Genomic DNA, 15,201 nt, shown 5'->3' with positions numbered 1-15,201 from the left:
CTGCCAATACTTTAACAAAAGACATCCTATAAGTATTCCCCTCACATAGTTTGCAATGAACCACCCACCTCTCTCACCTCATCGGTGCATATTTTGGGCCAGTCAGAAAGCTGCAGATTTGTTCCACTTAAAACACAAAGTTTTCATGATCATTCAGCCTTTGAGGTTACATAGTCAACAATGAGCAAACATGAGCAAGTCTCACTTGTCTGGAAGCGTTTACGTTGTTTGCTCCTGAAACCCATGCACATCTCAGTTCCATTTTTCAGCCTCGTAGTAGCTATGGCTCCAACTGGGCCCAATCAAAATCACAACTCAACTGTGTAAACAGACCGCAAGGGGTGAATTGTCATGAAAAAATGCTGTCATGTTACAGAGGGAAATTGAGTCACAGAACAGTCAAGTTTGCCAGATTGCCTTGTTCCCAAGAGAAACCCGCTGCCCTTTCAACCCCAACTAACATTTGTGTCTCAGAGCCTTGTCTAGAACGGCCAGAGCCACAACTTGGTCTTCAGGAGTGGAACATTTCCAGGACACCTCAGGACCTTGACCACAGATCTTAACCTTGCACTGGTTTGTTGCTGGAGAAGTAAAATTGATGCTTTTGGGGTTGCTTCCAAGTAGGCACTTGTTAGGTTTGAAGCTAAACTATCCAAATCCTTCCAAGTATTTAAAGAGTCATCGTCAAGAGATGAGAATTTGCTTTTCATAGCTCTTTTACTCAAAAGTAATCAACCATGGATAGCGATGCTACCAGGCCTGCCCAAACTGGGACTGTTCCCTGGAGGAGCAAAACTACAGGCAAAAAAGTTACTTCAACACTCCTTTCACCTCTGTGGCAGTGTTTAAACCAGGAAAGCCCAGAAAAATCCCTTCGTGCTCCAAAAGGAAGGGCAGATTAACCTGTGAAATATGCCAGGACGAAATTTCCCCAGTCAGTATCATTGCCACACTAAGTCTAACTTTGCTCTTTGATATGAGCACAGGACTCGGCTTGTCTTTGAGGCAGAGAGATAACTTGTTCTCATGCCTTCGTTCCCAGCCTTTACAGAAAACTTGAGTAAAGTCACCCTGGACTCCGGTCCCTTGCTGCATGGTGGGGGTCACAAATTCCATCAATGGCACAGAAATCCAGTAAAACGCATGATCAACGCCTCCGTTCCTCCCATCCACCACTCGAGTTCGCTGACCAACATGCACTGCTTGTGGCAAATCCCAGCACTGAAGGACTCGAACCAGAACAATTTGGGGCTAGAAGCAAAATTGCTGTTTGAAATCTTATGGTCTGAATTATGCCAGGGGTCAAGCTTGATGGTTATAATTGTCTCTCTGCAGCTTTAAAGTTGTAGAGTCTAAGCCCCACTTTCCTCTCAGACTCAATTTCATCAGGAACCATACAATAAAATCAAGTTTCAATCAAATTTCCTGCATTTTCTTGTCCAATTAAGAACACTAATATCACCACAGCTGTTAAATTAGGTATTTCAAGACAGTCTAATTTGTTTGGTGCACAGTATTTGTTGCTTTTTAATGTTTGCAAAATTTTGTTTTTAAAATCAATGCTGTACAAGATTTCAAGCAGGAAAAGACGAAAATGGGATTGGGGAGCTCACCATTAGCAAAGTGTGTTACAAACCACTTCAAATGCATTTCTCAGTTAAATGCGACAGAAGTAGCAGCAGCAGCTATGCAAAGACTCTAGTTACACAATTTCAATCATTTACCGTCCTCAGGTTTCAGATTAACAATGCATTCACAAGGAAATGGATGGTGAAACCGGGGTAATTTTATCAACCGGAATGGAAAATGATGCAAATTGCTGAAAGGAGCCTAACCCAGAAGGCACCAAACCACATCGTTGGCAGAGCAAATAGCCACATTCACCCCAGGTATAAAAGCAGGCAGACTGTGATAACAGCTGAGCTGAATTTGTTCCCCTGCCATGCCTGATCTTAACACAGGAGAATTCATTCCTCATCTCTTTCTCCCCCCCCAATGAAAGGAAAAAATCCCCTACTGAGATTACCGAATAAATTGGGACCATCCTAACAGAAACTTTACCAGACTTTAAAAAGGAGTAGTCACCACAGTCAGTATTAAATTTGACTGTTGCGAGCTAAAGGAATGCCTGTGCTCACACACACCCAGGCACAGCTGTCCTGGTGCAGGGTGGTAGCAGCCTTTAGATCTCCATTAACACCAGCTGGCGCGGCGCACACTTACACATCCCCAGGCCACGCCAGTGCCTCCCTTGCACGAAGGAAGAAGCATCCTGGGCAGCTCATTTGTGGGACAGAAATTGAAAATCCAAAAATTTCTAAGTATTTCTGAAGTGAAGGGCACGTTTTTTTTCATTTAATGGCCAACGTGTGAATGAAATCCTGCTCAGCGCGACTGTCTCCTTGCTGAACAAATAAATCTCAGCTCTCTGCAGAACACGGAGGAGAAGAGCACTTTGCCTAATTAAGGACAACGCGGTGGGGCTATAGACCAGCCCTGGTGTTAATGTGCTGAGCTCAATTATCTGCCCATAAGGTCACATTCTTAAATTCTTTTTTATCTTGGTATTGCACATTACTCAGCATAATGAGTTGAATATTGGTGGGAGTTACAGACAGTACATTTACACTAATGAAGCAAAATTACCCTGAAATTGCATTTTCTTTAATTTCAATTGCAAAACTTTAAAATAAGGTTGAAACCGATGTAATAGATGAAAGTTAATACACTTAGAAGTTTATTAAAATAGGCTAAACAGTCTGGTTTATATGAAGTTTTCGATGTAGTTCCATTCATGAACCCTTTACAGTCCTACAGTATTACCTCGCCACAGGAAGAATCAAGTTCAACCCAAGATTTTGGGTGATGTTCCCCTGGTGTTGAAATAGCCACAGTTCAGCTACACTTGTAAACCAACAAAACCAGTAGCTTATTGTGACTGTGCACTAACCACATGCTGCAACAGCCTGCTGAGATTTGCAGTACAACTCCAAGGACCCCCACAGCAGAGGGGATCACACTGTGTTTATCCTTACATTTGTGGCCAAGCCATCCTCTTCCAGCTACAGCAGCAAGCGACGGATTTCTTCCTGACAGTAACATTGCACCTGTGTAACTCAAAGCTTCAAAGGGCCAGGCGTGGCAAAACACATACCAGAAACAAGGTGATGGTGCTACCCCATCCCAGTGAGTCTACTCCCTGAAGACAAAGACTCCTGCAGCTCAGATGAATCAGAGCATGGAAAAACACATGTAGGTACTGGGAGCGCGGCGGCCGTGGCGGTTGGGGAAAGGCCCTGGCTTTGGCTCGCTGCCTCCAGCAGGCCAGGAGATGGCCGGGAGCTCTTCGCTGCCTGGTTAGGAGGCCAGATGCTGACTTCTCCCTGATAACACAGCAGCCGTACTGGGAATACTGCCATAAACTAATAAGGATTAGACAATGAGGCAGCAAAATGAGGTTTGGGGTTCGTTACCTAGAGGTAAAGAGCCTTGTCTTCATGGGAGCTCCTGATGGTGGAAAGAATGACAGAAAATGGTCCTGTGTTAGTTACGAGCAGCAGGATTGAGCCTCAGGGTCTCCGAGTCAGAGTGGGGAAAAGCAAAAGTGGCGTTTCAGTACCTGTTTTGGATTTGCTAGTGAGTGGATGTAAGAAACTCACCATCAAGTCTTTCTCTTCACCTCTGCTTTGCTATACAACAGGTCTGCCTTAGCTCTCCTTTCAGCACTATTACATTTTGCATCAGGAAAAAAATGCTAATAATTTGTATCCATCAGTGCAAGCTTGCCTTCTGACAGGGAGTTTTAATAACTGGCTGACTCCAAGGAGATAGAGGAACTATTTATCTCCATATTTTTAAATAAATCCCATTCTCCCCATCTCGCCCCCTGCCATTGCAACTGCTCTAGAAGTGTCTAAACGGTGAGGTGAGGTCATTTAACAGCAAGACAACTTTTTTCTTTTTGTTACTGCTCTTGCCAAAGGACAAGAATGAGCTTGTGTTCCTGAGTGGAGTCATGTATCCGATTCATCCCAGGTGTCAGACATCTGCTGCTAGCTCTGCAGCTGGCTTTGTTAAGACACAAGAACCAGCAATGCTCTCAAGGAACAGCTTGAAACAAACCCTCAGCACCAACCAACCTAAAACAGAAGCAACTAACAACCTCTGGGGCTTCTGGAAGACAAGAAAAACTCTGCCTCAGCAGCACATCCTTCCCCGGCCCTCCCCCAGTGCAAAGCTGCGACTGTAGCAAATCCGATCCATTACAGACACTTTGCTTTTCCAGGCAGGACTGGAGCAACGTCCTCAGCCTATGGTCAAGGCAAGCAACGGCGTCCGCGCCGCCGTGCTGCAGCCACCGCCCTGTGCTCTGCTCCTTCCTGGGGACCAAGCCTCCAGTGGTGCTCTGTGGCCTGCTTTTCCAGATGCCACACAAAGCGATTGGGGAAAGCAACAAAAGAGATTATTAACACCACCAAAAAGATTAGGAAATAATCTCTAGGCCTGGATTTACATGAGATCAGAAAGTGAAACGGGATCTGAGTTAGCAAGGGGGAGGGGAGATAGAAACTGCTTCTGCAGACCAGAGCCATTTGACAAGAACATTTGGTTTTAAATAACCAAATGATTTCTGAAAGTAAAATGGTACAGGGACTCATAACTCAGCTGTATGGTGACAGCCTTCCCACAGCCGCTGCCTGCAATGCCTCTGACATGGCTCCTTCAGCAAGAATACCGTAGGCTGCCTGGGAAAAAATTACAACCTGCAAACTCAATCCACTGCTAGCTCCTGCACTTCTTGTGGTAAAATGGGAACAATATATCCTCACAGGTAGCACGTGGAGACATAAAGCCCAAACACTTGTTCACATTATAGCCATCAGCGACCCTCCTGGAGGGGGCTGTTACGAGGCCACTGGGAGAGCTGCGATATAAAGACCTGAAGGCCAAGTTACAGGAACAGTTACTGAGACCGGCTCAGGATAATCACACCAGATTAAGCTCTTCCCTTTCAGAGACACATGTGTCTCTCTCCAGTAGTTTAGCAGTTTACTTATGTCCATTATGAACCCAAATAATGAAACCCTGCACGCTGTGTTGTGCTTCACTGTGCAGAGGCGAAGAGGCAGAAAGCAGGGCTGCTTCCTGAACGCGACTGCTGATGATTTCCTGAATCCCCGCCACAAAAGCCACAGGAAGCTCCCTGAAGAGACAAACCTGCACCTCATCCCCAGCAGCAAGACCTGCCTAGATCCTCTCAAATAAAAGATACAGTCATCGTTACAGTAATCTCCCACCACAAATCATTGCATTAATGGCTCAGGTCAGAAGAAGGACATTTGTACGCTGTTCTTCTCACCATTTCCAAATGCCACCAAGCAACAAAATGCAAGTAGGAGAGCAGCGCCCTGTACCCTTCACTCAGGGGTCTCACTTTCCCCTCCAGAATTATCTGCAATACCTTCTTTCAACAAGCAACAGGGCTGAAGCCCATATCTCAACCTGAACATCCAGGAAGAATTTGTGCATCACCTCCCATCCTGCTGCAAAGGCTGCTTCTCTGTATTTCCTGCTCATTTGAGATGACACTGTTCTAAAAACTTTATCTCAAATTTTATTATTCTGCTGAGAAAAAGGTAAGAGTCTAGGCTGGTTCTGCAGCACAGAATGCAGTGTTAGCCCCAGGACTCTAAAGGCTGCTCCTTCTTGAGCCCGTCACCAGAACTGCACAGAATCTCTAAGGAGCCAAAGCCCCCCAGAAGGTGGTCACAACAGCACCTTAACCCCCTGCTCAAGTGCCACTCACAGATCTATCAGCACACAAAGACAGAACACCTACTTCTGAAAGCAAGAGCAATTTGGTAAGTTTGCCAAGTACTTGGTACATTTATCAGATTCTGTGATACTGGTTTTTAAAATTCACTCAAAACAGACTCAGAGTTGCATTATGCAAAGATAATAGCTCACTTTTTGTGCTCTCAGGACTGCTGAAAAAAAGCTTGTCAACGTGAATAATTCAGGTTCATAATTCTGCTTACTTAACTGTTTCCATCCCAAGTCAATACCTGCCAACAAGGGGGAATTTTTCAGAGAAGCCACACCAGCCTGCTGTAACCATGCAATCAAGCATTTTCTTCTCCAGTATGCCAATACACTGCTAGACACACCTTTCCTCCATTAGATATGCTGCAGCCCCATTTTCCAAAGGCCTCCATCTTCTGCATTCAGTTTGTTTCAATTATTCAGGGCAACCCAGGCTGATAATTACACAGTCCCGAGTTGCTGAGTAAAACTGATGCTTAATTAGCCAGCAGGAAAGATCGATTAAGATACAGCAGGGCATCTTGCAAAGTTCTTCAGTGGGACTGCAGGGAATAGAATCTGGCTGTGCCCTTCCAAAGGATAAAATTCTCTGCATCTCAGGGATTTGACAGCAGTTTTATTTAAACTGGATGCTTATATCAGTCAGCCACCCTGAGTTTTATTGTCAGATCTTAACTTCAAATGACACAACTCATATCTTTTAACTAGAGCATTAACAGCAAGCTCTATATCACATTTCTAGCCAAAAATACAATGCAGCTGAGGCTGAAAGTTTTATTTAAGCCTCCAGCAACATGTTTTCCTGTTTTATGTTCCTTGATTTTCCCTGAGCATGACAGCACCTCCTTTGTGTGCTTCACTCATATCCAAATGACGCAGCTCACACTCTCCTTGAAGGTTTGAACAGTCCTGGGGACAGGAGATTTTGGAACCCAGTTCAGACCCAAGTTTTAACTTGGAAAGCAGTCTTTCTTCCTTTTTACTGTATCAAAGTACAGGTAATGCCTGTTTAAGGTCAGGAGCCACTTGTGAAATAGATATTTTCAGCAGCAAGTCAGCAGCATGAGCCTTTGCTCACTGTATTGATTTATCCAGGTGCCTAAGTATCAAGCGATGAATTTTCTTCCACAAAATCCTGTCTAGCACAACGGAGAAGGAAGAACAGGACAGGATCAGAGATCAGTTTGCAAAGAGCTGTACAGACACAGCCCAAAGCAGAATTTTTACTCTGAAACACAAAAATTCCAAGGACAAGCAATGACAACTCTGCAGACAGCCAAATGTAACTGGCTAGCGTTAAATAGGAGGGTGCACAAACCAGTATGCGCTGCACTCACATTATAACAAGCCCTGAATGCCCATTAACTTTCAGAGCACAGGCCAATTATCCAATTATTTGAATGCAGCATGTGGTACCTCAAGGTTTGGCACTATTCTGAAGCACTTCCATTGGCAAGTTATGCAGACAATACATACCTGGCTTTGACTTGCTGAAAGCTGAAGAGAATTGCATCTCTCTGCTCCCTTGCATTAGGGCTCAAATTTTCATTCTGCAGTCCATCCGCCAGGTAACATTCAGCATCTGGTAGAGAGAAAGCTACAAGTTAAAACCACAGGCAGATACCTGTTCTTGGCCAAGAAACACGGATCTGAATACCCAATGCCTTCCACACGCCACTCTGCTACCACAAACCGTAAAAATATGCTGCTGTGAAAGGCTTTTGGCATTAAGTAATGTCATTCACAGGACCCAAAGCACTTCTAATATCAGGGTAAGGTATCCACCAACACTTAATGCAAATCCCAACCTGTGGCTGGGTTTCACAAAGTCACTTTTGGCAAGAGACAAGTACTGAACAACAGGTAGGTTGCACTAGCCTGCAGGTACTTGTATCACGTCTGCAAGGCTATCGCCAAAACAAAGTATGTGCTTACTCTGCAGACAGTTGGACAGAAGTAAATACGGTATTCGCTCACTTGGAAAGTGAGGAATGTATATGTAGAAATATATGTAGATGTAGAAATTTAACCTGAACTGGAAGCGATGAAGTCCCTTCTATTCACATGAATATTTGCATTCTTTACAGAAACCTCAAAAAAGTCTTAGAAAATAGGACAGTTCCAATCATAGCTGCTCTGTAGAGGAGAGTGTCCTCCTTGTACTTCAGCAGCTTTACTGAAAACTTTCCCTAGCAAAGACTGTCTTCAAAACTATGGTGTTGTACATCCACAGGCCTCTCCAACCTTTAATTCACACTCCATACTGTGACACTAATGTCAGTTTAATATCCTGCTTGCAAGACTTTCAGCTCCTTATGCTTCAGCTGCTAGTACAACAGCCAGCACTGTTTAGTACACCCCAGGAATCTTCACAGCTCCTTAAACAGCTCCTCCACCTGCAAGCACACTCAAGATCAAAAACGCCACAGTAGAAATAAATATCTTTTTCTGTTAAAGTCATGAGCCCTTATTTTTGTCACCTATAACAAACACAAGAAAGGCTTAGAGCTTGAGGGAAGAAAAAACAGCTCTTTAAAGTGAAGAGCTTGGGCAAGTACAGAGCTTGCTCCGTGCCCAGTCATGGAGCGGAACAAGGCCAATGCACGGGCACCTCCCCAAGAACAGGGGCCTCTCCCCACCTGGTCCTCAGTGCTGCACAGGCAAGACCAGAGAGACTGAGCTCTGAACACAGCAGCCTGCAGAAGGAGGAGTGAATCCAAATAACACATTTCCACAACACTCCTGTTCTTGTTTCTGGGTTTGTTCAGCTGAAAGCACCAGTTTCTAAGGGAGCGATCACTAATAAGCACATTTCAGCCAAATTCAGACTCCTCTAAGTCCCCACCAACTCCTTCGGCTGTCTCCCTGCCTTCCCTCATGCCAGGAGTGCTCTGGACCCACAAGAACTAGGTCTGAGCCAGCTGTGCCTCATTATCTACGGCCCCACACTACAGCCAGCACTTTACAGCCAAGAAACAGAGGCTAAAGCCCGCATAGAGCACTGAGGATATCAAAGTGTCCTAGCACAACCCTGCTGACACGGGCATGCACAGTTGTCACAGCTCTGCTGATGGGCAGGGACACCAATTCACAGCACTGCTCTCGAACCCACACCTACAGCCAGCAGCAGTGTTGACCTGACATGTCCGGACTCCTGGAGCTCCCAAAATGCACATTAATATCAAGTTCCCTGCTAGTACTTTAGCCCTGGGTGGCCCGCCTGGGATCACACAAAAGCTTTGCTAGAGCAGCTGAGCAAAGCTCTTTAAATCCCAGGCCAATCCTGTAATCCTTAGGCTAAATTTAATTTTCAGTACATCTCCTTGCAGTTTTAATTGTACACCCAAGATATAGTACCACCTTACGACAAGCCTAACACTGCTGGACTTGCACCACTTACACACCGCATAGAGAATAACCAAGCACAGTACAAAGGACAGACCCATCTTTCTCCGAGAAGCTTACTATAAGAACAGATGGAAGCTAAGGGAACAATTTATTATATACAAATCTGCTTTAAAACTGCACAGCATAAATGGGTGCATTTCCACAGTCAATGAGAAAAAAACAAGAAACACAAACTGCCCCCAAAATTTGGGCAAATATCGGTTGCCTCTCTGTCCTTTTTAAACATAGATTAGCTCCACGAGTATGTGATTAGCTCTAATATGGCATTTACTTACCACGATGTCAGCACAGATCGGCTGCTGGATAAGTTATAGTAGACCTATGGTCACTCCTGAGAGCCAGGCAGAGCCCCTTTCAGAGCCAGCCACTATGTTTATAGCACCAGGAAATGAAAAAGAAAGCCTAACCATAAACTCTCAAAGTGGATCAGGAAGAGCAATATGTAAGCAGCTCTAGAGTAAATCACCCTAATGTTAGTTTTACTGCTTGTCAGTAACATTATATTCTTGATGTTTATAGATTGCTCTCTGTGATCCACTCTGAAAGTTTACAGGACTCTCCTTTTCGTTTCCTGCAGCTAAAAAGGTGAGGTGAAAAGAAACAGTTGAAATTTCATCAAGTGTTTCAGGAGGGTTTTTAGAAGCAATTGCAGATAGCCACTTTAATCCTGCAGGCAATGCACAATATTGTAAGAATTATGTCACAACTGCTGAAGTCCAGGCAGTAAATAACCTTTTAATGGCAGCACTAAATTCTAGGAGTTAATCAGCACTCAACAAGGAGAGCTGAAAGATATTTAGATGCCATGTGTATTCTCTCTGTGCACACACAAACATTTTTTTAATTTTTTTTTTTTGCTCTTTTCTACTCTTTTGCCATCAGAAGGACAACAACAGAAAACCTAAACACAGAGGAACAGGTCCCCCTGACCCACAGCACTGCAGCTACGTAAATTAATCCTGAGCTAACCGATCTGCTCCGATGCTTAGCTTCACACAATTTCTGCTGCAGTTTACCACCCCAGGCGGCTGTGGAAAAAAAAAAAAAAAAAAAAAAAAAAAAAAAACAGTTTAAAAAAGTTTATGGCACCTATCAACACAGAGTGCAGATACCTTAAGCATCCATGAAATTGCATTAATATTTCCAGGATGCTACCCAAGACAGCCAGGGGTTTGGAACAGTAGTTGAGTCATCCCTTGTCCCGCTTGTCCAAATAAAAGCTGTGAGCTATCACACTTTTTTTTTTTTGAAACTTTTCAGCAAATTAAAGAACGTATGGTTTAACTGTGAACAAACATTTTCAGATGAATATTCTTACTTTTACAGGATCAAGTCAGAAAACCTTTAGAACCCAAGCAACATTCCTACACCATCCTGCAATGGGCTGAATGGGACATTCTCCCCCACGCAAGAGACAATCACAGAATGAGAGTGGCTGGGTTGGGAGGCACCTTAAAGCTCATCCGGTTCTGATCCCTTGCCATGGGCAGGGACACCTCCCACCAGAGCAGATTGCCCAAAGCCCCATCCAGCCTGGCCTTGAGCACTTCCAAGCATGTGGCATGCACAGCTTCTCTGGGCAGCCTGTTCCTGTGTCTCAGTCCCCTGAGAGCGAAGAATCTCTTCCTAATATCTAATATAAACCTACCCTCTTTTTGTAGAAAGCTGTTACCCCCTTATCCTATCCCTACGCTCCCTGACAGGGTCCTTCTCCAATGCAGGAACTGAGAACAACTTCCCAAATTTGCAGTGTCCAAGTCTCAATGCCAAGTTCCCTGATATTTAAGTTCTGGGCCCACTCGTGATGCTACATCAATGCTGACTGAGGCTTATTAGCCTTCGCAAAGCAGAACATTTTATTGTTTATTTTTGAAACAGCATTGAGGCGTCTCGCCTTGCTATCAGCAGCTACCAGCTTTGTTATGCTTTGCAGGTGCAGTCAGTCTCACAGTACAGCATCTGTTCCATCCTTCCTGCTGCCCAAACTCCAGCAAGAAAATGGCATTCCAGACCTACTACCTGAGATGAAGAGGATCAGTCAGGGCAGGTGAAGGGAGAAAATAATCAGACTGCCAGATTGCCTTTGCTTCTGCAAAGAAAAACAGAAACCCTGGATTTGTCAGAGATGTATCACATTTTTAAGAACCATTGTTTTAGCCTTCAGAAGAAATCTGTGCTAAACAAACATGGAATATCCTTAACAATAGTAGTTTTAAAAGGGAGTTGAGTGAGCCAAAATTGAAACCCCATGCAATTAGGAGGCAACATAGTGTTAATAAGAACTTGGATTGCTTATGTTTGATGTGGAACAAAGTAATAGTTGTTACAACCACATCTATTCATAAACATAAAGTAAGAATTCATAAGTGTTGCAGGATTGCAATGTAGCCATGAAATAGCCATAGAGTTTGTCTTACAACCACTGCAACCTCAGAGATGTCTCCAGTGATAACAGCATAAAAATTACTAGCTAGCCATTGACCCCGTTTATTGGGCATCATGCATACAGTCCTGCACTATATGCACCAAATGATAATATAAGGAAGCAGATATTATTGCCTGTACAATAGTACATGTTTGCTCTTCAAGTTTTACCTTTTACTTTAAATTCAAGAACACTTACGGTAACACAGTTTGCAAACGCTAACAGCTTAAGCTCCTTCAGCCCCAGCTTGCATAGCAAGAAACCTCCTTAGCCACTGGAAGGCCTCAAGACTGTATATATAGATTGTTAAGACACAGCAAGTTTGATACAGGGGTATGTGACATGCAATTAATCTCCATTCATAGCCTGCTATACTTGTCAGCAAACAAAGGCTGTGCTTTAGAAGGAGATCTGAAGCCTTCAATTAAAAACAGTCAGCTAACAAGAAAATAATCTAAGTTAAAGGAAGGTGGCAGGTGCAGAAATGAGTTGTTTACAGAAGTGTCAGCACTGAACAATAAAGTGCTGCACATCAAAAATGTGAAAGGGTGAACTTCACTGAAGGCCCCATGATTAAAAAACAGAGGAGAAAATTTATACCTACATCTGGGGGAAGACACAAAGCATTTGGAAGTGAGCTTTGATGGGCTCGGAGGCTGTGCGCTTGCTCTCGGACTGACGGGTCCCAGGACTGGAAGGCACCCCCACCCCACAGCGAAGGGGAGCAGTGCTCCGCGCTGTCAGGAGCCGCTGCAACAGGAAACGAAAGGCCACAACCCACTGAGGCAGACCGGGCTCAAACACAACTGCTCAGAGCTGTCGAGCAGGAGCACACCAACAACTCCTTTGCCACCGCCCACCCGCATCCGCGGTGGCAGGATGCGTCAGAAAGGCGCACACGGTCAGCAACGGGCTGATGCTGCTGCAGCTCAGGTTTATTTATGGGGAGGTCAGCGAGAGTCAACAGGGCAGGAGAAGTCAACATGTGAATGGAGGTGAGCGTGACAGGTAAGGCAATACTGCAGAGTAAAAACACTGACCCTGAGTGCAGCTTCCCCTGTTTGTGTAAATCCTTCTCACAAGACACCAAAGAAGCAGTAAGCAGTTATTCAGTCACAAACAGTAGAAAGGGAACTCGGAGCTCTAACGACTTACAGCTTTTTGTTTCTTCCCCATAAGAAATAAAAATGAAAAAGCCAAGCTCCCTAAACAAGAACAGCCTTGAGGCTACAGGTTTGTGGCAACTCTTGGGGCGCCTAGGCCCGAGCGGGGAGGTGGAGCCAGAGGTAGCACACATGGAGCAGAACTTGTGGGAGCCGCTCATGCCCGTCCCAAGGGCTAACGCGGCCACCTCTGCAGGGCAATCCTCCCACCAAGCCCTCCCGTACCCTGCTGCAGGGTCACCAGTAGTTGCAAAGGTCAGCACAGCATCCATTCAGGTTTGTGAAGCGCAGTTTTACAGATGAATTTTTTTGGAACTGTTTCTGCTCGGCTGACCCACCTCTTCAGCGAGTTGGGGTGTAACAGCTCGAGTTTGCAAAGAAATCAGGAAAAACAACCTCAGAAGCCACCCGCGTACCATCCCGTGGGCACGCCGTGCTGTGTGCCGTCAGCTCTCAGCACGGCTCAGCGGGCGCTGGGGCCTCGGGAGGTCACCTCCACGTTACCACGCAGAAGCGGGGCCCGAAGCCAGCGCTGCCCTCCCAGGCTGCGCCCCCCTCTGCGCTGGGCTCGGAGCTCCCCCGAGGACCCGCGGCCATCTCGCTCTGCGCGTCCCCGGGGCGACGCTCGGCCAAAGCCTGCCGGGGGCTCGCCGCAGCACCCGGGTTTCTTTTGCCCCCCCGTCGCAGCGGAGCCGCTCGGTGCCGGCGGTGGGCACTCGCTGGGCACGCCCGGCTCCCCGAGCCGCCCCCCGCGGGCCCGCCCCGCGCTCGGGCTCCGGGCCCGCCGAGGGCTCCCCCGCAGGGCCCGGCGGGCAGCGCGAGGCCGGCCCGGGGCGCGGGGCGGGCGGCCGCAGCCCCGGCCCCGTCGGCGGGGCGGCCCCGCGGGGGCACGGGGCTCTACGGGCAGCAGCTGCCACCTGCCCCCGCCGCCCTCTGGGGCTCGGCACGGCGAGGCCCGACGGGGCTTCGGGCTTCTCCCCCGGCAGCGGCGGGGCGAGGAGCGCCGGGCGGTTACCTTCCAGGAGCCTCCGGACCTCCTCCGGGAGCATGGTCCCCGCCACCTCCTCTCCCCCGGGGCCGGCCCCGCCGCCGCCGCCCGCGTCCCTCCGGGGCAGGGACCCAGCGCGGCAGGAAGCGGGGGCGGGGACACCCCGCGGGGGGCCGCGGGTACCGGGCGGCCCCGCGAGCACCTGCCCCGAGCCTGCCCCGAGCCTGCCCCGGGCCTCCCCGGACCCGCCGGCGCTGGGGGCGGAGGGCCCGGGCTGCTCGGCAGCGAAGCTTCCCCCTCCCCGCATCCCGCCCGGGAAGGGGGCTACATCGGCCCTGAGCCGCGGGGCAGCCGTGCGCCTTTCTACGTCTCGCCCGGAGAAACAGCGGGGCTGCGCGCGGGGACGGGCTGCGGGACGGGCAATGAGTGCGACCCGCGCCCTACAAAACAGAAAGGGCATTGCATTAGACTAACCGCAGTCCTACACCTGCTCCTCTCCTAGAGAAATGAATTAACAGAGCCTGGCTATGGGGATGCCGCTATAATTTCTCATCGTTGCAGTCCCAAATTTTAAGTTCTACGCTCACAAAACCAAACACAGCCTTCTGTATCTGAAGCTCATCAGCGATTCCAAGTTTGAGATTTCCGACGTGGTAAGAGCAGAGGATCCAATCCTTGCTTTGGAGCGTTCTGGTACCAAGCAAGTTATTTATTTTTGCAGCATGTGGAAAATGCCATTCTGAACACTTTCAGTTGATTGGTACAAATCAGATAACGAGCAGGCATAAGATGAAGCAAAGTGCTTTGTGGTTTTGGTTTGGGGCATGTGTGCCTGCGATTCTATTGTTTTCTGCACTGCAGACAGTGGAGTGAAAGAAGAAAACCCCTAAAGCAACTGCAAAGTTCTTTTGTGTCTTTTTGGTTGAAATATGTAATTTTATGCCTGTGGGGCAGCACCTCAGTAACTCACATATAAATAACAGTTGTCAGAAGGGATGGCTTTAAAGGAGGAGTGAAGGCACCGTGACAAGAGGCATGTTTAGTGTATGCAGCTGATTTACTGGAAAAGTGATGTTGCGCTGTTTTCTGTGTATTGAGTCTCTTACAGTAGTAACGCTGAAGTGACAGCTGCCATTTTGGGTTTAGTCACAAAGAAGACAAGACACTGTGTTTTCCATCCTGCTCAGGAAGGTTTGATTACTCTCCGGATCTGGGAAACGAAACACACCACCACTTCTGATTTGTCACATGGCTGTGTTCTGCACATGCGTGTAATTTCAGAACAACCTGCAGACAGATTGGACGTTGGCAGTACCACTCAAGACCTTACAAGTTTCCTACTCTGAGTGTGAAGTTCACTCCGTTTCTGTCCTTTCCCCTTTACCTTCTATACT

The 15,201-nt window shown here is 47.0% G+C and overlaps 1 protein-coding gene across 3 annotated transcripts in view; it reads right to left on the bottom strand.

The window, feature by feature from the left end:
* Positions 1 to 14,051, bottom strand: part of SKAP1 (src kinase associated phosphoprotein 1) — a 142,870-nt gene extending 128,819 nt beyond the window's left edge. Inside the window, exons 1-2 of one of the 3 annotated variants that reach the window (XM_068660677.1) lie at positions 13,835 to 14,051; positions 7,300 to 7,405 (exon numbers count right to left, since the gene is read on the bottom strand). In XM_068660677.1, the coding sequence (XP_068516778.1) occupies positions 7,300 to 7,405; positions 13,835 to 13,868 (140 nt within the window). In that variant the 5' untranslated portion in view covers positions 13,869 to 14,051. The remainder of the gene's footprint in view (positions 1 to 7,299; positions 7,406 to 13,834) is intronic. The other 2 variants (XM_068660676.1, XM_068660675.1) reach the window with 2 other exon arrangements.
* Between the last annotated feature and the right edge of the window lie 1,150 nt (positions 14,052 to 15,201).

The sequence above is a fragment of the Anas acuta genome, chromosome 25 (genome assembly GCF_963932015.1).
Source record: "Anas acuta chromosome 25, bAnaAcu1.1, whole genome shotgun sequence".
NCBI lineage: Eukaryota > Metazoa > Chordata > Aves > Anseriformes > Anatidae > Anas > Anas acuta.
This window is presented reverse-complemented; position numbering and strand designations above follow the sequence as displayed.